This window comes from Exophiala aquamarina (genome assembly GCF_000709125.1).
Source record: "Exophiala aquamarina CBS 119918 chromosome Unknown aczIA-supercont1.6, whole genome shotgun sequence".
NCBI classification, from domain to species: Eukaryota; Fungi; Ascomycota; class Eurotiomycetes; order Chaetothyriales; family Herpotrichiellaceae; genus Exophiala; species Exophiala aquamarina.
In genome coordinates, this window is record NW_013550582.1 from 446,211 (window position 1) to 468,692 (window position 22,482).

Below are 22,482 nucleotides of genomic sequence, written 5' to 3' on the forward strand. Positions count from 1 at the left end.
TTACAAATGGTCGAACTCCGAAGACCCATGGCATGGAGCGTGTGTCGTGAGCAAGGGGCTCATGACATCCGATACTAAGCGTTGGCGCCGACATGTGGGCGTGGGCCTTCAAAGACATGCGATCAGAGCACGTAGCCAGGTATGGTTTTGGTGATTATACGTTGGCATTGGCCCCTCTCTCTGGGTCCGATGCAGAGACCCGCTAGAGAACGAGTATTATACTGCTCCTGACACAGCCTCGGTATGTCCTACGGGATGAGAACCAGGCGAGCTACAGAATATGCTATGGGTTTATGATCGCTTATGATCGCTGTCCCTCCTATGAATCGCTTACCATTTTATTCTTGATCGAACCCAGAGCCTCGATCTTGATCTCCACCACATCGCCGGTCTTGAGCCAAGCAGGAGGCTTCATGAAGGCCGCCACTCCGCTGGGAGTGCCGGTCATGATGATGGTGCCCTTCCTGACAGTCCTACCCATGCTGATATACTCCAACAGGTCAGTCATCCGGAAGAGCAGATCATCTGTGTTGGTCTCCTGGCGCAGTTCTCCATTGACGAAAGTCTGGAGCTGAAGATTGGGAGCGCCATCCTGGATCTTGTCCTTGATGAGCGGGCTCTCTGGACTGAGGATTGCAGGGCCGATGGGTGCGAATTTGTCAAACGACTTGGCCATGCCGTGTTGGTTTCCGCATCTTTGGGGAGTCTGCCAGAATCGTGAGGAAACATCGTTGCTCACGGAGTAGCCGAGAATATACGGCAAGGGATCGTCGCCTTTGCGAAAGCCCCGCACGTCCTTTCCAATGACGACCAGTAGTTCGCCTTCGTAGTCCAATTGCTCACATCTCGCATCCACGGGGATGTCTTCATATGGCCCGGCGAGCGAGTCCCCTGGCTTGGTGAAGACGACAGGGAACTCTGGCGTCGGGAATCCCGACTCTTCAATGTGCTTCTTGTAGTTGAGGCCGATGCCGTACACGAGAGGTGTGGATTCTAGAGGACACAGGACTTCTGCGATCTGTGCTGTGTCCTCGGTCGGTTTTAGATCCCAGGGCTCTTCGCCCGACAGAACGTTGGCCGTGCTGCCGACGAGGTTGTCAGGACCGCTGGGCACGTCGCCGTACCGTACTGTGCCGGCCGCGTCCTTGAACCGGACGAGACAAGAGAAAGCCGCGACCATTATTGCAGGAGAAATGGTATGTTTTGGTGGGCGAGCATGAGGGAGACCTCTGGTTAGTTACATACCATTATTATACTCCGGGGGGGATTGACATCTCTCCAGGCGCCCCGCCAAACCTCGACCCTTGATTGCCTCCCTGTGATTGGAAATCTCAAATGGTCCCCACGGAGGATCCTCCACGGTTCTTCACGGAGACCGGGCGAAGAAGCCTCATGGAATGCCCAATGGAAGTTCAGCGAAGTCGAACTTCACCGAGATCAGAGTCCAGTCTTCTCCCAGCGCCGGCCAACTCGCTCCGGGGACCCTTGGTCTCGGGGTTGTTGAGATATCCCGGTAGTTCGGAGTACAGGAAAGCTGCCGAACCATGAGAGGATACCATCCAATGACGTGCACGTGATCCAGCATATTCTCGGGCGATATAAATCTGGATTCCCCCATCCATTTTCTCTTCTTTAAGGCCGTACCATTCTCTCACGTGAGTCGGGGTCTCTTGTCTTGTGCCTTTCGTCGCTATCCGACTGGAAATATCGTGTTTAGTCCGGGCGTCATGTACCGCTTTTATCATCTCGCTTTGCCGTCTTTTGGGAGACTTCGCATGCCCATGCACACATGGCTTACTGTCAAGGCCATTCACTACATTCTCAACGCAAGGACGGTCAGCTGCCTCGTACTGGGCTTTCGTGGTCCTGTCATGTCTGCCACCTAACAGCGCTTCTACCCTAGTAGCGAATAGACCCGGAGCCTCTCCGACTCATTGTAGCAACTGCAGCGCCACCCGACAACTAGATACGTAACCATTTTTATTATTCTTAGCCAGCCTGACGGCTGCTTCCCCCGAATTCGGTGCCATCGTGTAGGCACCTTTGGGTAGGATAGGCTGTTGGGTCATTAGACTACTCGTACGTCGAGGTACTTACGTACAGGTCACGCTTTGAACCACCACTCCGGCTGGTCGAATGAGTTGGAATTTGGTTCGGTATGGCCTCTCCCCCGTATTCGATCAAAGCTTAACCACGACAAGCCAATCACTTTATTTTGTGGCTAACTGCCAGGGAGGATCTGAAATTCTACATATGCAACCAACTATGCGCACGGGGGAAGCTAGAGCGCTATCATCCATGAAGGTGAGGCACTTCTTTTTCGAGCCTTGCTCCTGTTGGAGCCTCCTCTCCCAACCAGCAATTCCCAGAGCGCAGATGTTTGGTGCAAGCTTGCTGGTGCCACTTGCTGCTGGGCTTGAATAGAAGGCATAAACGCTGGTCTTCCGCATGGCCTTGCTCAGGATGATCTCGTCTGTTGACTTTGTCCTCCACTCTGCCCAAGCCATTGCTCCTTCTGCCCCTTTTTAGAGTTCGCAAACATGTCATTCCCCACCAAGCCAGCGTTCGTCATACACGGTGGCTTTGATGAGACCACCGCGAACCATCCCGGGATGAAATTCCTCGAAGAAGTCGAGAACGACTTCGACACCCGCACCTGGGACCCTGAATTCTACGCTCCGGACTTCACCTGGGTCGCGCCCACCGGCCAGGCTACCGAAGGCCGAGAGAGGGCGTTGGAGGCCGCCAAGGCCCTATATATGCCCCTGACTGCACACTGGCACGAGCCCTTCTAACAGGTGTATACCGAGACCGACAATGGCTACAAAATGATCGGGTCGGCCACCATGTGGGCCAACCTCCCCGGCGAGCCGGCGGTGGGGGAGACCAAAAAATACGACAAGAACGGAGAGGCCTGGGACGTCGCTGGACCGGGCGGCTTTCGCTTCCAACTTGTGAAGCACGGCGACACTTCTCAGCTGATAAGGATGGAGGTCACCACGGGTTCGGGACCGCTCGTTACAGCAACGATTCGGCGAGGCTTGCTCAGCCCCAATGATTTGGGAACGTGTCCCGATATAAAGCGAGGGGGTTTTCACTGAGCTCAACGAAGAGTCTGACAGCTTCCGTCCGACCTAGAGGCACCTCGTCACCCTCTCCACGGAGATAACAACAGAGTGCTCTATGGCACCCAAAAGCTGAGGGAATAGTGAATGTCTCGTGGCTCGGGGGGGGGGGGGGTTCACCTTCGGACTCACTTCGGACTCATATCCTCAGGCATTGTGAGAACTTAGAGAGAATAACAATCGTGGATTTGATGTTGTTCATCACGAGTGACTGGAATCACTGGTTGTTTAGCTTGATACTGTTACAAAGGTTGCATGTCTCCGCGACATGCGCCATTTACCCCTGATGGTCTACATGATAGTCCTCCTCGAGATACCAAACGAATCAATGACTCCAATTGAACACGTTCCCGAAATGGGGAGGTTGCCGGACCAGCCTGACTTTGTCCAGAGCATTGACTCTGTTCCCTGCTGTCTCCAGGTGGCCCCGTTGAGCTTGCTCGGTCCTCCTGGCCTTCTGCATTTGTTTGTGGTGAGCTGAAAGCAGTGCCCTTTGCTGTGAAGCCGGTAGGTGTAACAGACTTCTCCTGTCGCTCGCGCGAAGTTGTGCAAGCTGGTTGTTGAGGGTGTGTTCCTGCTTGAGCGCTCGTGTGCTCACCTCACCAGCGGCAGTTCCGGAGCCTGTCTCGGTAGGGTTTGAGCTTGATTCCGGGTCGGCGTGTGACTGTGGTGTTTGATCGAGTGGGGAGGCTGTAATGCTGGCGCTGTCCGAACGCTTTGGAGGTCGTGGTTTCCTCAATCTCGCCTGGGATGGAAGTTGGGCGTCATCATCGAGGCGGCGCTGCATTGAGTCCAGAGTTCGTTGTCGTTCCTCTGTGGCTTCCGAAGATGGGAATTCAAAAAAGCCTCTGAGCTCGGCATCGTCTCCCGAGATGTCATATTTGCAGTGACCCTTCGCCGTCATGTGCTGCTGGACCGCCTGGCGAGTGTTCCGCTGCGTGCCACAGTAGAGACACTCATAGTAACCGGAAATGACGAGGTTAAAATACGAGAGAAGTGTCTCGATGTCCACTAACAAGTGTGCTGCGTCGATGTATAAACCATGGGTCTTCAACATATGGGCCAGATTCTGGTCTAGGTCTGGGTTAGTCTGGTTGCAGAATAAACACTGCGATTCATTGAATTCTAAGTCAGTACTGCTGGGAGACGGAGGACCGGAGATGTTGTCGTAGTTGTCATTGTCACTCTCGGGAGTCTTTTCTCGAACCAGAGCAGCAGGGGCTTCGCCGCGACCCGATTCCGATACCATGGCGGTCGTAGTGGTAGGGGATGGAGGACTCAGATGCTCGGAAGGAGCGACTGTCGAGTGCTGGTGGGGATTTCTTCTGGTTTGGTGATGTTAGTAAAATCAAGATGACGATGGTATTGCTTTATACGACCCTGTGCACAGCCATTTCTTGGGTGAAGTTCCAGTTACCCTTTTTGGAATGTGTTTGGATCCGTCCAAGCGGCATGACTCTTCTATATCGTTGCCAAGGTTCTGGGCTTTTGGCCATGCCCAGACTATCCCGTTTGGGTAATGAGGCGACGCCGTTCTGAGCTCACCCAGGTTGGCCGTTGAACAACCTGAGTCTTAGGCACAGAAGCAAGTCTGAGCTCCAATACCATAGCCTAGTGGAATATTCCAGCCTCAGCCAAATCCGCGTGGGCGGGCTGCTATCCCAGTGAGCTTAACCTGACCTGCGCCCTATGTCAATGTACAGCAGGAGGTGAACGAGAGGCGAGTTGTGTTTAAAAGCAGCGAGCTTGAGGTGAGTGGCAGGGTGCGCTAGTGCGAGCTAATTGACCCGATTTGCGGCGCACTAGCGACGCTGGAGTTAGTACACTGTCTAGCGTATCTTGGGTCAACCTTAAACACAACCTCTACGTCACTGCCCATTCCCAAAACCTCTCGGAAGCGGAAAAAAACACAACAGCCTTGCGAGGCTTCTGTGTCACTTGCTCTATCAAAAGGCTGATGGGACAAGGCTGAGCCGCTAAGCAGACAGGCGGACATAGTCAATCGGCTGAGACTTACTCGTTCTCCGGTCGCTCAGGCTGCCCATCGTGGAGAAAGGGCACCGTGACTCACCACACATTCAACTTCACAGCAACTGAAGGGCCATCACCAACACAACATCATCGCGACCTTGCATGAGTCACCTAGTGCATACTCCAGCCAGGCCAAAGACCTTACGCTTATTCAAGGCATTGGTATTGCATTACCAACAAACGGCCTCGTCCTCGCATTTGTATTTAGGCCTCCAGTGTTTCGCACATTCACGATCAAGTCAAGTAGACTTCATCATAGTAAGACAACGTGTGAAACTCTCTCCTTTACTCGAAAGTTTTCACTCAATCTCTACAATGCCCTCAGACAGGCGTGGTCGGGGCCGTGGTGGCTTAAGGCACGATTCACTCTCGCGCTCTGTGCTTGTGTCCAAGGGTCTCTCCCGGTTGTTGAGACACGCCGCTGAACAAGAGCGGATCCCAATCGACAGCCACGGTTACGTGAGAATGGATCATCTACTAGGGTGGAAGAGATTGAAAAGCATGCAGCCGCCGGTCACGTTCGAGGAAGTCGTCGAAGCGGTCGAAAACAGTGAGAAGAAACGGTTCGCTTTGAAATATGTCGCGAGAGATCCAGGTCCAGCTGAAAGCACACCGGCAGTGGATGCCCCAACCGCTTCTGAGACTAATCAGGCGCCTGCTACTGAGGACGATCTGGAGACGGAGACGCGAAAGGCAATATCGATGTTCCAGTCGACAGTGGGAGACCCCAACACCAAATGCTTCTTCATCCGTGCAACGCAAGGCCACAGCATGAAGGGCGTCGAGGCAGAGAATCTCCTGAAGCCGATCTCGCTCGATGATCCGGCCAGCGTCCCCGACACAGTCGTCCACGGGACATTCTACGGGGCATGGAGCCATATTCTGCAAACCGGCGGCCTAAAGAGCATGACGAGGAATCACGTGCACTTTGCGACGGGTCCCAGCCTCAGCCAAGTGCTCCCAGAGGATGGCACGCAGAAACAGAAAGGAGGTCTGGGCCAGGTGATGGGAGAAAACAAGGTCATCAGCGGCATGCGAAGCGATGCCCAGATCCTCATATACATCGATATCCGGAAGGCGCTGCAAGAAGACAAAGACATGAAGTGGTGGAGGAGCGAGAACGGCGTCATCCTGACGGATGGAATTACGATAGAAGTCGAAGGGGGAGGAAGCATGAAAATTGTGCCGACGAAATACTGGTTGGCAGCCGCGGAGATCAAGGAGAGACTTGGATTGTTGTGGAAGCAAGGCCATGGTGAAGATGGCGTTGTACAGGAGCTGCCCTCGACGCTGCGGAGTCGGCCTGTCCCTAGAGGGAAAGGTGGTGGGCCGAGAGGGAGAGGTGGTGGCAGTGGCAGAGGGAGAGGGAACCAGAAAGAGGAAGTTCAAGGAATTTGATCGGGCAGGCAGGCTCAATTGCTACCACTTCAGAAAAGGTTGGGCTTGATTCTGCGACTACCCGAGGCTTCGATGGTTGCGAGGCAATTTCCCTTGAAAGCAAATTCCGATATATAAACTTCATACCACCTTCAGGAAGATACCAATCCTGAGCTTCTGCTGTAAAGCATGACCGGTTCCCTTCAAATCGCTGCGACGGTATAACGGCTTGTCCATGCAGGTAAATTCATCCGTCGCCCCACGTCAACGCAGTTAAATATATTGGTACCGTTAGCCGGCTGTGCCGCAGGGACCATGCTCATCCATCATATGAGTTGATGCCTCAATAGTCTCCGGCTGGGCAGTGAAAGAGGAAGTTTCATACCTGTGTTAGTCGCATCCTTGGTTTAGCCAAGGACTTAGATAAATTCCGTCACCAACTGAATCGCAGACGAAGAGTGTGAAGCATCCAGTCATTCCACACATTCCTGTGCGCCGCCTCTGAAGGGATCTGGCCTCGTATCCATATTCGATATTGTCTAGTAATCACAGAACGAAGTAAAATCCGGGTTTGAACACAGACATACCAGGAGATTGATGAATGGACTAACATAGTTTAGGCGGCGGGGTCCAGCAGGAAAGGCGGCCGATCGTGGCGTCAGCTCGGTTGCTAGTTGCAAGGCAGGCAGTATCTTTGGGCTAGTCTTAATTACCTTGACCTGGAGATGGCGCCTCTCAAGTTAGTCCGGCAATTGAGGTTTTCACGGAGATATCCTTCAGTAATTGATGGTGCTTCCCTCTGATCACCGGATAGGTGAAACGCAGGGTCAGGGTGGTGCATTAAGTCGCGCCGGTTGTGTAATAAACCAGATGACGGAGGCGCCTACAGCATCGCCGAAGCATTGCTGAAGAAACTAGGTAAGATGCAACTGCGATGAGCCGTCCGAGGATAACGATGATCGGAATCTGAGAAATCATTTTGGTGGAGGCGGTCCCATATTCGTTTTCTTGGCTGCTGGTGGCAGTTGTGGTACTTTGAAGCCCCCATTGACTTTCCCACCTCCGGCTTGAGTGAACGTGCCAGTGGAAAAGTAGCCGGCAGTCTCTGCCTCTCGTTTCCGTTTGAGCTCAGCTTGCACCTTGGGATCAACCAGTTCAAGACCTTGCACAGGTGTGAAAGAAATCGAGCTGGCCGTTCCCGCACCAACTCCGGATGTTCGAAGACCTGACGCGCGAAGACTTGTGGAGTTTCCGCCCATTGCTGTACCAAATGCCTTGAGCGATGTATTCATTCCACTGTTCAAGCTGGTGGAAAGTCCAGAAGTGCCCCAACCGGGATTTTTCTTACTCAATTTGGCCATGGTGCGTCGATCGATCTGGGTGGCACGAATCCTGCCATCATTCTGCTGGCCAATCATGCCCAGTCCAACGGTACCTTCACCCGTTCCATACCCGACTTCCTTCTCTTCCTTACCGAAAACCATTCGATTTTGTTGCTTTCTTAGGTCTGTCATTGCGGTTGCCTCTTTGGCTTTTCTTGCTCTGCGACCTCCTCGCTTTCGACTTGGCTTGTCGTCAGGAGCGGGTAATGCTCGAGGGCCCCGGTTCGGAGGGGGTTCGGTGAGTTTATCAAGTCTTCGTAGACAATCGTCTCGAAGTTGCTCTCCAGTCGAACCATCGGTCGCCTGATGCACACTGTCCACTCGAGCAGCAAGAACTAGTTTGGCAGACACAATCCGCATAGCTTGTATCTTCAGATCGTTGGGTATATCCTGGATCAGGGGCGAATGATAGAGGAAGCCCTGTTGCCTTATTCCAACGTTGGTTGCCAACCCACTTTGCTTCTGTTTTTTCGACCCCATTGATGGTACGTTCCGATCTGGCACCTTTGCAAGGCCTTTCAAGCCACCAGCAAAATTGAGCAATTGAGCGGCCGTGAGAGAGCCAATCAGCGCAGTCAAGTTTGGGGCAAAGACATTCATTCGCGATTGGACATAGTCTGTGAGGATCTTTTTGGCCCTGTCCAATTGTAGAACCATCTCGCATGCCGTCAGGGTTGTTTCAAGCTCGGCTTCGCTCAATGGCTGACCTTCGGTTGTAGTGGCTTCGACGGCCACCACCATCATGGTGGGTCCATCCAGAATAGATCTCAGAGGCGCTTTCACAAGGTTGTCCGACGATTCCGCTATCGACTTGATGTCCTCCAGTGGTCCATTTTGGATGATGGCAACCGTTTTGGCATAGTCGAGCGGGTTAGAGACCAGAGTTTCCAATTGGGGAAATCTGGTAGAATAGTGGTCACGGATGAACTTGTGAACAAGAATGACCTCGCTATCGATTTGAGTCGCAAGGTGATTGGACTGAGTCAGTAGAGCATACTCTGGGTTGTCCTCGATGGAACCAACAGAAGTCGTTCGCTGGTCTAGTGGAATGGCTTGATAGTGTGCAATTTTCTGGAGAATGTGGGAGAGGTCAGGACTGTATGAATGGAGTTGTAAATCACTAGGGCTTGAACGAGCATATTCTTAGGGCTGAGCTTACCTCGAGTACGGGTTGCAGAGTCTTCATCAAGCCAGCCACCGTTCGCACGTCACGTACACCACCGAGGCGCATCTTCTCGACTTTTGCTTTTGTAGTGTCCTCATCCTCGTCCCCCAGATCGTCGTCCCTCCTGGCAACCTCCTCTTCTGCATCCTCCATTTCCTCCTCATCTCCATCTAGCGGTATATCGAGGGTTCCGTTGTTTTGATCATTCTCGTGGGCAGCAGTCTCGTTGCCGGCCTCAAAGCCATTTGCTTCCTCATCGTGCTCGGAGCCAGAGTCCTCGAAATCATTGAGAAGCTCGTCGGCAAGGGTAGCCATGGTGTACGGAATGGCTCCCCAGACCCAAAGAAGATAACAGGAAAAGAATGGCCCGCAATTCTGGCTGAAGACGAGGGAATCTTCGTTGGCAGGTCGATACGTGCCTGGAGATGTCGGGATGCTCTGACGTGCGGAGAAATATTGTTCCCTGTCTTCTAAAATATGATCCATTTCACGTGACTTGGGTTTCTCCGCAGGCTGCATGTTCCAAAAGTTCTTCAAGAGAGCAAAAGACCACCACTCTCAGTCATCTTTCCACCAGAACCTGGCGTGCCCTTGTGGGCTTCGCAATCTCTATCAGTTACTTCACTCCACCCTGATCTGGCAGAGCTGTCCAACACTTCTCGATCAACCGAATAAAAAGTACTCCGGCCAAAACCCATCGTTCACTCGCCGTTGAAGGCAAATCTACTCAAGATGGATTCTTCCAGAGGCCCTCCGCGGGTCAAGAACAAGGCCGCTGCGCCTCAGCAAATATCAGCCGAACAGCTATTGCGCGAGGCTGTCGACAGACAAGAGCCAGGACTACAGGCTCCGACCCAACGGTTTGCGGACCTGGAGGAGCTTCATGAATTTCAAGGACGCAAGCGCAAAGAATTCGAGGACTATGTTCGCCGAAATCCAATTAACATGAACAACTGGATGCGATATGCGCAATGGGAACTCGAGCAGAAAGAATACAGGCGAGCCCGCTCCGTCTTCGAGCGAGCCCTAGATGTGGATAGCACAAGTGTAATCTTGTGGATCCGTTATATCGAGGCAGAAATGAAGACACGGAACATCAACCATGCACGAAACCTGCTCGACCGTGCCGTCACGATCCTTCCCCGCATTGATAAGCTGTGGTATAAATATGTCTATATGGAAGAGACATTGGGTAATGTGCCGGGGACTCGCCAGGTTTTTGAGAGATGGATGAGCTGGGAACCTGACGAGGCTGCTTGGCTGGCGTACATCAAGCTGGAAAAGAGATATGGAGAGTTCGATCGGGCAAGAGCCATTTTCGAGCGCTTTACCATTGTTCACCCTGAGCCACGAAACTGGATCCGATGGGCCAAGTTTGAGGAAGAAAATGGCACGAGCCAGCTGGTTCGGGATGTTTTTGGGGTTGCCATCGAGACGCTGGGAGACGACTTTATGGACGAGAAGCTGTTCATCGCCTATGCACGGTACGAAGCCAAACTCAAAGAATACGAGCGAGCACGGGCAATCTACAGATATGCACTTGACAGACTTCCTAGATCTCAATCGGCCTCTCTACACAAATCCTACACGCAGTTTGAGAAACAGTTTGGAAATCGGGAGGGTGTGGAAGACGTGATTCTTGCCAAGCGAAGAGTACAGTACGAGGAACAGCTGAAAAGTAATACTCGGAACTACGATGTTTGGTTTGACTTTGCCCGGTTGGAAGAAACTGGAGGCGATGTGGAAAAGGTGCGGGACGTGTACGAAAGAGCCATCGCGCAAGTTCCCCCGTCACAAGAGAAGCGGCATTGGCGAAGATATATTTACCTCTGGATCTTCTACGCTCTATGGGAGGAAATGTCGAACAAAGATGTCGAACGAGCCCGGCAAGTCTACCAGGAGTGCCTGAAATTGATTCCGCATAAGAAGTGGACGTTCGCCAAAGTCTGGATCATGACAGCACAGTTTGAAGTCCGTCAGATGCAATTGCAAGCGGCACGGAAAACCCTTGGGCAAGCTGTTGGGATGTGCCCGAAGGACAAAATATTCCGCGGGTACATTGACCTGGAGAAACAATTATTTGAGTTCCTGCGGTGTCGGACCCTCTTCGAAAAGCAGATCGAGTGGAATCCATCCAACAGTCAAGCGTGGATTCAATTTGCCGAACTTGAACGTGGATTGGATGATCTGGATCGAGCAAGGGGGATATTTGAGCTAGGCATTGAGCAGCCGACGTTGGACATGCCAGAGCTTGTTTGGAAGGCCTACATTGACTTTGAGGAATACGAAGAAGAATATGAGCGAGCACGGGCACTTTACGAAAGACTACTCCAGAAGACCGATCACGTTAAGGTGTGGATCAACTATGCACGATTCGAGATCAACGTGCCGGATCCCAATGAGGCAGAAGGCGGTGATGAGGATGACCAGAAGGTGGGTGAAGAGGCGAAACAGAAGGCGCGGAACGTGTTTGAACGGGCGCATGACGTTTTCAAGACCAAGGAAATGAAAGAAGAACGGGTCGACTTGCTCAACGCGTGGCGCTCATTTGAGCGAACTCACGGCTCAGAAGAGGATATCGAGCGGATCGAGAAGCAGATGCCGCGTAAAGTCAAGAAGAGGAGGAAGATGGAAGAGGACCGATTCGAAGAGTACATTGACTATGTGTTCCCAGCAGACGATGAAAGCGCGGCGAAGTTGTCCAAGATGTTACAGATGGCACATCAATGGAAAGCACAGAAGCAAGTAAACGGGTCTGGAGAGTAGGTGGTTACATGAAATCAAATAGGGATCCATATACTCGTACTCGAAGATCTGGGTCTGGATATGGGGAAATCCAATTGGGGAGAGAATTGATGTCATCCTTTGGTTGAATAGCATTTGTCAACAAGGAGGGACCTGGCTCATGTGCTGAGGTCCTCCTGACGATGCTAAAAGGGGAATACCACAAGTCAAGCGAACAGTAATCAACTTGGGATGGCAGCGGTCGATTGAGCTAACAGTTAATGGCCGACAATCCACCCAAGCCATGCATCCAATGCAATTTTAATTTCCGCCAGCCTCGTTTGGAGAAAAAATGCAATGCAATCTTGGATGCACATCGACGATCACAATTCGACGGCGGAGACAGAGAGTTTTGGCTTTGCTCATTCATGCCAGTTCTCCAAATATGGAGGAATGGTGCGTCATCCGTCTTCGGTAGAGTCACTTTGTGCAGCAGATGACGTGGATTGAATTTGGTCTGAAGTGGTGATGCAGTGGGTGTGACGGTTGAAGAGACAGAATGGACAGGGGCCACTTTCGGGGACTGTACGTGGCAGCCGGGGTGGCAGTTCTCCGTAGATATCACTAAGTTGAGTCCAAGAAGGCCCCAAGAGCCCCCAAGACACTCCAAGACACCCCAAGCCGTTGCTGCACTAGACCCACGAGTCATGGCTCAAGACGGGAGCAAAGGGCAAGATGACATAATCTGTGTCTTGTCTCATCTAGCAGGTGTCTAGCACCCAGTGTCTAGTAACTAGTAGTGGGTGTCCGGCATCCTCTGGCACTCTCTGGTGTCTCAAGTGCCCATCCTGCTAACCCAAGTGAGAGCAGTCGATTGGCGCCCAGCAGTTCGTGCATCTTTGGTACCTGCGTCAGCGTCCCGGGAGGCTTTGGTAGTCTTGGGCTAAACCCTCCAGGGCGATCCAGAGCTGATTTGGTTGGGCCAAAAGACCACCTTGAAACAACCACCGCCTGCAATTGACGAGTCTCGTTCTCGTTAACCTTCAACCGAGTTGAGTTCTTGACCGTTACTCGTCAGCGTGTCACAACTGGTGTCTGGGTGTGAATGGGCAGAGATCAAGTTGGATGTGATTGCACTGTAGCCACATGAAGACAGACGGGAGGCACAGAGAGATTCCCTGATAAATTGTGCAACTCCTTTTGCCCATCTGTTGGAACATTGAATTTAACAAGGAAGAAATACGAGGTGACTAGTCCTCGTTGCGACGGCGTTGGTGGGAGCCGTGGTGGTGACTGGTGGGCTGTCCAACGACTCTTTGCAACTCGAACTAGAAGTATGATGGAAACGGAAGAGCCTTTCCCGCGTTTGCTCCCAGGGCCTAGGGGCGTTAGAGGCTTCGAGGCTCCTACTCTGTATGGGTACGGAGGACGGGTGCCGCAACCCTAAGCTTAGCGATTAAATCTACAGTATGCTGTGCCTGGACTTATGCCTGGGGGTTCCTGCATTTCAGGTCCGGGGGACGCCCTTGGCCCTTAGACGACGTCCTTCTTCCGTCCCATTCGCACACCTGGCGTCACAGAATTTGACCTCGCTTCGTCGCCTCCTCAACCTCGACGTGCTCTGCTCCTTCCCGTTTCCTCAGCGTGCCGTCCCTCCTCTTTCCTCACCTCCCATCTTCCACTCTTTTTCTCCTCGTCTTCGACTCACACACACCACCCACCTCAACCACACACAATTGCTCATCATTTCTACCATAATGTCATCAGTTATCACCAAACTACATTGATATTGCCTGCCTTGTTAAGGTTGACAAGTGATCGTCAGGTCCCAATTCAACTCTCGTGGCCCAAACACCCACCTTGACCCACAAATTCACGGGATCATCTCTGCGGACCTCCGTCAGTTGTCGCTTGCAACTGGACCACCTCTCCACCAGCAATCACCCCAAGGTCCATCCTGACAAGACTTGCCTACTCGTGCACACTTGGCCCTTCTCTCACTCCCTCTCCTTGTTTCCATCGCAGCCTACCTTCTTGTCGCAACCAAACCTGCGCTTTATCCTACCAACGTGCCTGCACGTCTTTTGCTTTCCTACCAAATCACTCTCGAGTTGACCTCGAGTCTAGCTACACTCCTTGGAAAAACTTTCACTTGGCCTCTGGATTCCCAACAGACGCCGTTACTCCCAATTTTGATCGCGCCGACCAACTGGCTCGAGCGTACTACCACGTCCCACAGACCCAACCGTTTTGTCGCTCGAGAAACACCTGGGATAGTTTGAACCATTGTCCTCACAGACCGCTCTATCGGTGACGCAACTTCCATCAAGATACTGCACAGCAACCGTTTGAGTCTTATCTCGTCTCACCCAGGAGTCTGCAGGGCAGATCTTCACAACCACCAATTGCTCCCATTCTGCATACGTTCAAAAGAGCATGCATACAATTTACTGATCTCACTCGTTTTACGCGGTGGTGAGGTCATCACACTTGGAAATGTCAAGCTCGCAACTGCCTGTTACCTTCAAGAACCAATGCTCTATCGTTCACAATGGAGTAGTCTATGTCTACTCGCCTGATGCTTTTCAGACCTTGGAGTTGAAAGAGGGTGCGAAGTGGAAAGAGGAACCCAATGGAGTTTCGGTGACCGGCGCTGTTTGCGTGAAAGGAGGCGTTGACGGCGACAATTCTCGACCCGCTCTTTATGTCGTCGGCGGCATCGCGAATGACGCCTCTGCGGACTACTCAGGGTTACAGCGGTTCTCCATCGACGACAAGTCCTGGAAAACCATTGCTCTCACCGCACCTGTAACTCAGCACAGGCACAACCACGGAGCAGCTTATATGACTGCCTCATCCTCGATCGTGGTATACTCGGGCGCTCAAGACTCCTACGATGGTGCATCATCCGAGACATTTCTCCTTCAGACATACCCACCTTACGATGTACTTGCATACAGTTCACAAGCTCCTCCTACCATCAAACCGTTCATGCTCCCGTGGAATGATGATCGTGCTCTCCTAGTAGGAGGCGGCGACACAAACACCAATGCCTTCCTCTTCGATCCCACCGGTGGTTGGCAGGATCTTGGTCTTGTCTTACCCAGTGCCCTGCCTGATCCAGCGATTGCGCAGAGCGCACTATTCACGCTGGACGACAACAGCAAAATCTTGCAAACTTTCCAACTCGGAAGCTCGCCACCAACAGTAATGACCAATGTATTGCTCAACCCCGGAGGCCAACCTGCCAGTTTCAATGAGACTGTAGGTGACGCTGAGCAACCTGCTGTTCCATCAGAAACACCAGGTACTTCTGGCAAAATCAAACGAGCCACCTTTCTAAACAACTACCCGGTATACAATGGCACGTTGGCTCCTTCTGCGACCCGAACCGGGTTCAGTCTTGCACAAGGGGAGGGTGGATTGATAGCATTTGTGGGAGGTAACGATGATAACCCCATATCTTTCTTCAATCAATCCGAAAATGCCTGGGTATCGAACGCCAAACTTCTCGGCACCCAAGAACCTTTGACCACTCCTTCGAGCAGTCGCACGTCAACGATCCCAACTCCAACTGCGTCCTCAGTCCCAACGACCACTCCCACAGCCGCATCCTCATCCTCGAGCAAGAGCCGAGGCCTGACTGTCTTGGGGGCAGTTCTAGGGGGAATTTGTGGGTTGGCTGCCATCTTGATCATTCTATTACTGTGGCTGAGATCTGTTCGTCGAAAGAGAGCACACGCAGAGAGACAAAGTGAATATCCTGACGACAAGAGACGAAGTGGTGACTATAGCTTCGAGGAAAGAGGCTTGCAACCTTTGTCCAAGGCAGGTCAGCCCATGGGAAGAAGTCCGGTACCTTCTGCTGTGATATCAGATGCAGATAGTACGGCGATGTTTGGATCGAAGCCTGATCCCAAGTATCTCATTCGTCGTGTTTCTTCTGACAGGAATCAACCCGGATTCCGTGGGTCTGGCATTGCCTTTGGACAAGCGCTTTTCAAACGAGACAAATCTGCACAATTGAGTATCTCAAAGCCCATGAACCCCATCCTTGGTGACTTTAAAGAACGACCGAGCATCGACCTCGGCGCTGCCACACCAGCGGCAGCTGTCCCAGCGGCTGCCACCAGATTAGCAGCCGCTACTGCTCCAGCACGGAAGCCATCACAGCGCAAGACTGACGAAGGCTGGGGCAAGTATTTCCAGAAAGAGCCACCGACTGGCAACCGTACAACCTTCTTGTCAAGGTCGTCTGCGAGCAAGAGCGGATTTTGGCCAGGCACAGGGGTGCCAGAACCTCAGCTGAGACCTCCAAAAATAATACTCCGAGACAGTATAGGGAATCCGCTCGAAGCCCATAGCGTTGCGGCCGGAAGCCCCAGCTTTGAGTATGGCCCACCAAGCGCGCAATCGCGTGGTCTTCAAGCAGCCCAAGGAATCCCTGCTCGGATCTCCAGTGCAAGTTCAGTGACGACGAACAGCACTGACGATGATTATGAGGATGACCACGTTGACGGCGCATTCTCTAGTGGTGTTCCGGCCAGTGTCAACAACGTGTCCTGGACACCAGTAGGCAATACGTGGTCAGGACCTGCTGAAAGACCTCTGCGTCCTCCAAGTAGCTACGTTGCTGCGCTTGGCCAAGCGCGACCGCTGAACACGGCGTCGTCGAACGATACCAACAATACCTCCGACACCAAGACTTCTTCGATTCCATCCTTCCCCATGCCGAACTCATTACGCTCGGTACAAGCAAGTGGAGCCAACGCGACGGCGGAAGCTGCCAATATTCGGTCTGTGGTGCACTCACCGAACATCACCGGGGATTATTTTGGTAATTTTGGTGATGCTAATGAGGGGCCGAAGGGTAACGATATGTCATGGCTCAACCTGGGGACGCCGAACCGGTGACTCCCGAGCCGGTTCTCGCAGGTACTCTACCAATTCTTGCTAGATGAGGTTGCGCGAAAGCATCTAGTCAATAATACTAGCGCAAAGGTGGACTCTGTTGAGGGCCAATCTGGAGGGATTAAAACTAATACCGAATTATTTCGAACGAAGTCGATGCCTCGACGTACTCATGCCTTTCATTACCCACTACAGGCAGTTACGCGAGAGAGCAGATGGGAGGACGAATTGATTCCCGAATCACCGACTCTGCCGCCTCCTGCCGCTCTTGGGGGATCGTCTGCAAGAGGGTCACTGGCTCGAGAGAGCAAGAGACTGACAATGTGAATGAAAACGAACAGAAACTAAAAGGCGGGAAGAACGTGCTGGTGCTGTGCGACCCAATCAGCCTTTCCTTATACCCTAGTTCCTCGCCGAGCATCTTACGATATGAAAGAACTTGAAGGGTTCATATCGGAGGAGCTAGCAAAAGCACAGATTGATAATGATGGTGAGGATCATGTGTTAATCTGGGACGAGTCGAACGTGTATATTATATGCCCAGGAAGATATCTTCCGTGCCCGACGATAATCTAATGATTTCATAGTGTCCGAAGTAGGATGAAGAGCCGAGGTGAAGAAGCATTTCAGCAGTGGTGCTCTGTATAGCAATGATGATTCTGCAATTGAACCGTCCCTGTACTTCTGGCGAAGGGTGCGTTTGTGTTACTTGATGCATGTAAGGTCTCACTGAGTGAAATAAAAGTTGAGGTCCATCGATGCACATTTTCATTGTCCTTGATGAACTAATTGCGGTGCCACGTCGCGACGAATCAGAGCCTTGCGCTTTCGCACGCAACGCAAAGCCAAGCGGGTTTCCATAATTAATGGCTTTGCCTGTTGATCACTTGCAGAGACTAGTTACCTACGCGTTACTCCCGACTGTGGAGCAGTAGCGTGTAGTCCACGGACTGAACTGTGGGGTAAGCATGAGGCCAAAGAGGATGTCGAAACAGATGCCTTGCATTGAGCACGAGCAGCGCGCACGAGGTGGACCGGTTCGCGTAGACGCCTCCGCCTCCGCCTCCACGCCGGCGCTCGCGCTCTGCACAAGTCATTATTGATTTTTGATTTTTGATTTTGATTTGACTCTCTTTGTGAGGTATGCAGCGATGCACCATGCCGACTCGAGTCGATGGGTCTTTCGGAATCGAGCGTGAGAAACCTTTGGGGAGGGGTTTCCCTCTTCGAATCTAATTTACTTTCTACTGAAATTTATCCCTTTGCGTTTCTGGTGGATGGATTGTGGAATATGGGACAAGGACCTGGTTCCTATGTAGGTGGGTGTGTGTGAATGTGAAATACACATTTATGGAGAGATGCCAGTTACGTCATTCACGGAGCATACATACAGTACATCATTGAGTGCTTGGGATTTGGGTGCCGGTGCCGCCAGAGAAACGGAGGGGTTACATAAGCACATGTGATTTGAGAAATAGGGCTCACCTGCAGCGCAGTGATGGGCGATCAGCGTTGGAGGGATGATCAGCTGATCTGTGGATGTGATCGACCACACAATCTTTTTTAGAACCCGTTGGGTTTTGGATTGCGATCGTCATCTCGGGTGATCTCATCTGACTGCTGCGCGACTTGAGACATTGTGCGCCGAATACTCCGGACCGCGTACTCACCAGCACGCATGTTGCACAATCAGATGCGCTGATTGCTTGGTCGGTGCTGGGACGGCGGCACCGATATCAGTACCGAGCGACACCTCGGGTGGATTGATAGATAGGGTTGTGCGTTGTGCGTTGTGCGTTGTGCCGTGACGCCAGGAAATCGTTATCTGGGAATTTCCAGCGGATGGATGTGCGCAGGATGTCATCTTGCTTAGAGGGGTATGGACCCGGTGGAATGGACGAACTGGTGTTGGCAGTATGTACCGAGTCCTGCTAGTTAGAGACGGTGGGATGGGGAGCTGTGCAACGAAAGGCAAATGGATGCAAAGATGCGTCGACGGTAGAACCTCCGTAGCTGCCCGCAAGAATGATGCCCGTGTTTACCCGCAGAAGAGAAGTTGGAGGCAGAGGGAGGGAGTGGGCGTCGCCTCATATTGCATGATGGCCCGGCTTAGCATTATCTTGCAATTGGTGTCGTTATCTACCGATTTGATAGTGAAGATGGACTAATGGGAGAGGTGCGGCGATGAGGGTGTGCACGCCCACGCGGCCTAGAACCCGATCATGATCACGATCGTTGGGCGGCATGGGTGTGGGTTGAGAAACTCTATTGTGGCGCGTGATTCAACGAGCTGCGATTACTAGCTGGATTGTGCGGATACATACCCAGGACGAGGTGATCTGGACACGGGCCGAGAGAAAAGGTACAATTGAGCAAGCGGTGGTCCCCAAAACTTGGTCGCGGCGAAAGGAACAAGTGATGAAGCCATGTGCTGGCAGCGTGCGCCATAATTAGAGGAACAAAAGGGGGACCGAGTAGGAGTCTGTGCATACTCCGTAGAGTTGCGGAGGCCGGGCGCGCGGGATCCACAGTGGGAAGCAATTCCTAGCGCAAGCGCAATCATGAATTACGAGTGCTCCATACTGTATGGATGTACGGAGACGGAGGACTGCTAATGGAATATGGGACTTTTGGGGGAACTTGATTAATCTGCGGCACGAGGAACGAGGACCTGTAGAAAGGAGCACGAGTGGGAAAGTGGGAAGTTGGTGGTTGCCAGTTGGACGTCGGGTGTCAGACCCCCAGCAGCCAGCAGCACATACCTCGCCCTTCCTGTTCTTTCCTGGCGTGGATCCGACCTGAATCGCCACTTACAAGGTCGACCGGCTGAGGAGTCCGAGCTTAGCAGAGGTGGTGGAGCACGCAGTATGGGCTTCTCGGGCAGGCTTAGGCTTATCATCTAGGCGTTCCAAGGCCAAGGGGAGCCCGCCCGCCAGCCCAGGTGGCCGTGGGCCGTGGTCACTCGTCAGGGCTGCCTGTTGCTGAACTCCTAGAAACAGCACTGAGGGCTGCTGAGGCCCTGCGACCTGCGACCTGCGACCTGCGACCTGGGCTTAAGAGAGTCCCCATCCCCCCCCATTTCCTCCCTAATCCTAATCCTGCCAAACTGCATCACAAGCTGCATAACCGTGGCTACTGCTGCATCTCCATTCCACCATCAAACCATCAACCACTGACACTGCATTCATCCATCACACCTGCAAACATCTAACCATCAACCAAACGCTGCAACGCACCCCGCTTTGTCTACCAGGACATTACTTTACATTCACTCAACCGCTTTCTTTCTTCTTTCTTCTCTTCCTCTCCCTATCTTCCTATATCAAGGGAAGATATTTGCTCGCGCGCGACAACGAGACCACCTCACCAGGTCGTCTCGCCACTCTCAGCTAACAGTCCACACTGTCCCCCAACTTCTCTCTGCTCTGCAGCCTGCGTCGCCTCGCCGACCTTGACTCACACCTGCGCAACTTCGCCGTCAACAGCACCATCAACCATTATCCGAATCGATAATCCAGTCACTGCCTCTTCTGTGTCCCCGTGAATCGTGTGGTGAGTCATCCATCTACTCTGCTAAACACTCTCCTTCACAGGACGTCCTTATCCGCCACGCGTCCCGTCATCCTGCCTCGCGCCCCAACCCAGAGCTGACTCATTCCGCATCTAGAATCCTCACACGATCATCATCTCAGAAAAGTCCATTATGGCTCCTACCTTTTCGGCCCTTGGAATGGCTCTCAACGGCAAGTCCGCATCTGTCGATATCCCAAAGCCTCGCGATGCCATGAACCCCCGGGACACCTTCACTGCTGTACCCGGAGCCTCTGGAAAGAAGCGTTCAGGCATGCTGCCAACTCCTCCGCACTCCATCTCTCCAAACCTTCCGCCTCATGGCCGTCGTCGTGCCAGTCATCAGCAGCAACCTCCCACGTCACCAAAGAGTACCCAGGTCGACTCCGATATCGACTTGCAAGATGCCCCTGATCTCGCCCAGCCAACGGCCCTCAGTGCTGAGGCTCTGGATAGTTTGGGTGATCTCGACAGTGCCGGCGCCATCACCCCAGGCATGCTAGCTAAACATCACCTTCCAGATATCTTGCTGTCCCACGGTCCTCTGGCCATCCGCCACATTATGGGCTATTTGACCACATCCGTCCCCGGTTTCTCACGCATTACTTCTGCCAAAGCCAGGCGCTTGGTCGTCGCTGCGCTTGAGGGCAAAGGCGGCGGGTTAGAAGGTGCTGGCCGAGATGCCGACGTCATGTTCGAGAAGGTTGGCTGGGGCAGATGGGATGCTCGCATCAAGGGCCAGCCACCGAGAGAGCGTCAGGGCAGCGCCATCACTCCGCCCGGTAGTTTACCATCCTCTTATTCTCAACCTGGACTTCAGGTGCCTGGTCAGCGGTCCTGGCGCACGGGATCAGAAAACCTAGGCACCAGTTTCACTGGCAACTCGGCCGTCTTCTCCCACTCCGAAATGGACTATGAAGACCAGGATGTGCTGGAACATGAAGCTGACAAGATGTCCTTGGATGGAAATGATGATGGTTACGTTTCCTCCGTCGCCGAAGAGCCTCTTGATGAGGATCTAGGAGACGGTGAGATTACCGATGAGGAAGATTGGGGAGCCATTGGTGCCGAAGCACTCCGAGCACGGTCGCTTCCCAATGCAGGCCGATCGGTTTCTGGGCCCGGCCGGCTTTATCAGCCCATCGCCACCTATTCCTACCATCCTAGGCAACGAAGCAAGACTCCGGCCGACATTGCAAGAACAGCGCCTGCCCCTGCAATGCCTCTTAATAATCAACATCCCAACTTTTCTCTTCCCACCGGCGCTGGCGTTAATAATTCCCAAGAACAAGCGGCCATCGAGGCATTGCTCAGTCTTGGATCCATGTAATAATATGACGATAATTGGCGTTCGACCACCATGTTTCATATGGATTGGTCGAACACTGGGGCCTCCGGAATGGGAGGGCAACCTGAGTGCCGGACATTCAATATGTCATTCTTTCTCACAAACACACATGAGGATGCACGGCACTCAACCACTCATTGTGACTTGACTAAAGCCACTGATTTTCTTTTCCTGGCGTTTTGGGGGCCATTCTATCACGACACTACTCCATCAATGAACGACTTTATGACCTTGAGCCGCACGGCCTAAGCTGGCTCGGTTTGGTGGATGATCCTCTCTCCAGCACATCATTTTATCCGCTGACAGCTGTGGAAGCTGTTTTTCCTGATTACGTCTCTTTCGAACTGGTTTCCTTTGCTGGCGATGCGTGGACATCAGATCTAGGCACGCCTCAGAGAACGAGAAGGAAACTCTTTAACTTCAATCAACAATATTTCATTTGTAATATTTGCCTCTGCGCAACGCTGCAAACCTGGCGCAGTTCTGGTCTACGCCAGGAAGCAGCACAACATACGACTGGAACAAAATCCGGGGAGGATGAGAGAGCAAGCCTTATTGAGCAGAGTCATCACTCGCCGGTCGTCTTTATTGATCGCACTGGGAAAACATTGATCTGCAACTCTGTCATATTTATTTATTGCACGGAGTAATGAGTGTATTGCCAGAAAACGTTTCCCTTTGAGTCTGGTATTCAATTGTCGCCAATGATCTTGGGGGAAACGGGATGAATGGAGCACTTTATCTGTGCGACCTTCAACCCATACGAATATTTTCTTTTGTTCTCATGGGCACATTTGTGCAGGATGCTAGGGGTGCTAAATGGCCTTGCGGAAGACCGTCGTTACTACT

At 52.5% G+C, this 22,482-nt stretch overlaps 8 protein-coding genes across 8 annotated transcripts; 5 read left to right on the forward strand and 3 right to left on the reverse strand.

Annotated features, from left to right (window-relative positions):
* Positions 1-154: 154 nt before the first annotated feature.
* On the reverse strand, positions 155-1,180 carry A1O9_07557 (uncharacterized protein; the record flags this gene model as incomplete). The annotated part of the gene is made up of 2 exons (XM_013403113.1): positions 155-202; positions 335-1,180. 2 exons carry the CDS (start codon positions 1,178-1,180, stop codon positions 155-157), a joined length of 894 nt encoding a protein of 297 aa, XP_013258567.1.
* Positions 1,181-2,540: 1,360 nt separating this feature from the next.
* On the forward strand, positions 2,541-3,068 carry A1O9_07558 (uncharacterized protein; the record flags this gene model as incomplete). The annotated part of the gene is made up of 1 exon (XM_013403114.1): positions 2,541-3,068. One exon carries the CDS (start codon positions 2,541-2,543, stop codon positions 2,793-2,795), a length of 255 nt encoding a protein of 84 aa, XP_013258568.1. The 3' UTR covers positions 2,796-3,068.
* Positions 3,069-3,450: 382 nt separating this feature from the next.
* Positions 3,451-4,374, reverse strand: A1O9_07559 (uncharacterized protein; the record flags this gene model as incomplete). The annotated part of the gene is made up of 1 exon (XM_013403115.1): positions 3,451-4,374. One exon carries the CDS (start codon positions 4,372-4,374, stop codon positions 3,451-3,453), a length of 924 nt encoding a protein of 307 aa, XP_013258569.1.
* Positions 4,375-5,471: 1,097 nt separating this feature from the next.
* On the forward strand, positions 5,472-6,554 carry A1O9_07560 (uncharacterized protein; the record flags this gene model as incomplete). Its single annotated transcript, XM_013403116.1, has 1 exon — positions 5,472-6,554. The coding sequence occupies one exon, from the start codon at positions 5,472-5,474 to the stop codon at positions 6,552-6,554; it is 1,083 nt and encodes a 360-aa protein (XP_013258570.1).
* Positions 6,555-7,507: 953 nt separating this feature from the next.
* A1O9_07561 (uncharacterized protein) lies at positions 7,508-9,395 on the reverse strand (the record flags this gene model as incomplete). The annotated part of the gene is made up of 2 exons (XM_013403117.1): positions 7,508-8,986; positions 9,075-9,395. 2 exons carry the CDS (start codon positions 9,393-9,395, stop codon positions 7,508-7,510), a joined length of 1,800 nt encoding a protein of 599 aa, XP_013258571.1.
* Positions 9,396-9,812: 417 nt separating this feature from the next.
* On the forward strand, positions 9,813-11,846 carry A1O9_07562 (pre-mRNA-splicing factor clf1; the record flags this gene model as incomplete). Its single annotated transcript, XM_013403118.1, has 1 exon — positions 9,813-11,846. The coding sequence occupies one exon, from the start codon at positions 9,813-9,815 to the stop codon at positions 11,844-11,846; it is 2,034 nt and encodes a 677-aa protein (XP_013258572.1).
* Positions 11,847-14,300: 2,454 nt separating this feature from the next.
* A1O9_07563 (uncharacterized protein) lies at positions 14,301-16,718 on the forward strand (the record flags this gene model as incomplete). Its single annotated transcript, XM_013403119.1, has 1 exon — positions 14,301-16,718. The coding sequence occupies one exon, from the start codon at positions 14,301-14,303 to the stop codon at positions 16,716-16,718; it is 2,418 nt and encodes an 805-aa protein (XP_013258573.1).
* A 3,700-nt stretch (positions 16,719-20,418) lies between these two features.
* On the forward strand, positions 20,419-21,615 carry A1O9_07564 (uncharacterized protein; the record flags this gene model as incomplete). Its single annotated transcript, XM_013403120.1, has 1 exon — positions 20,419-21,615. The coding sequence occupies one exon, from the start codon at positions 20,419-20,421 to the stop codon at positions 21,613-21,615; it is 1,197 nt and encodes a 398-aa protein (XP_013258574.1).
* Positions 21,616-22,482: the final 867 nt, after the last annotated feature.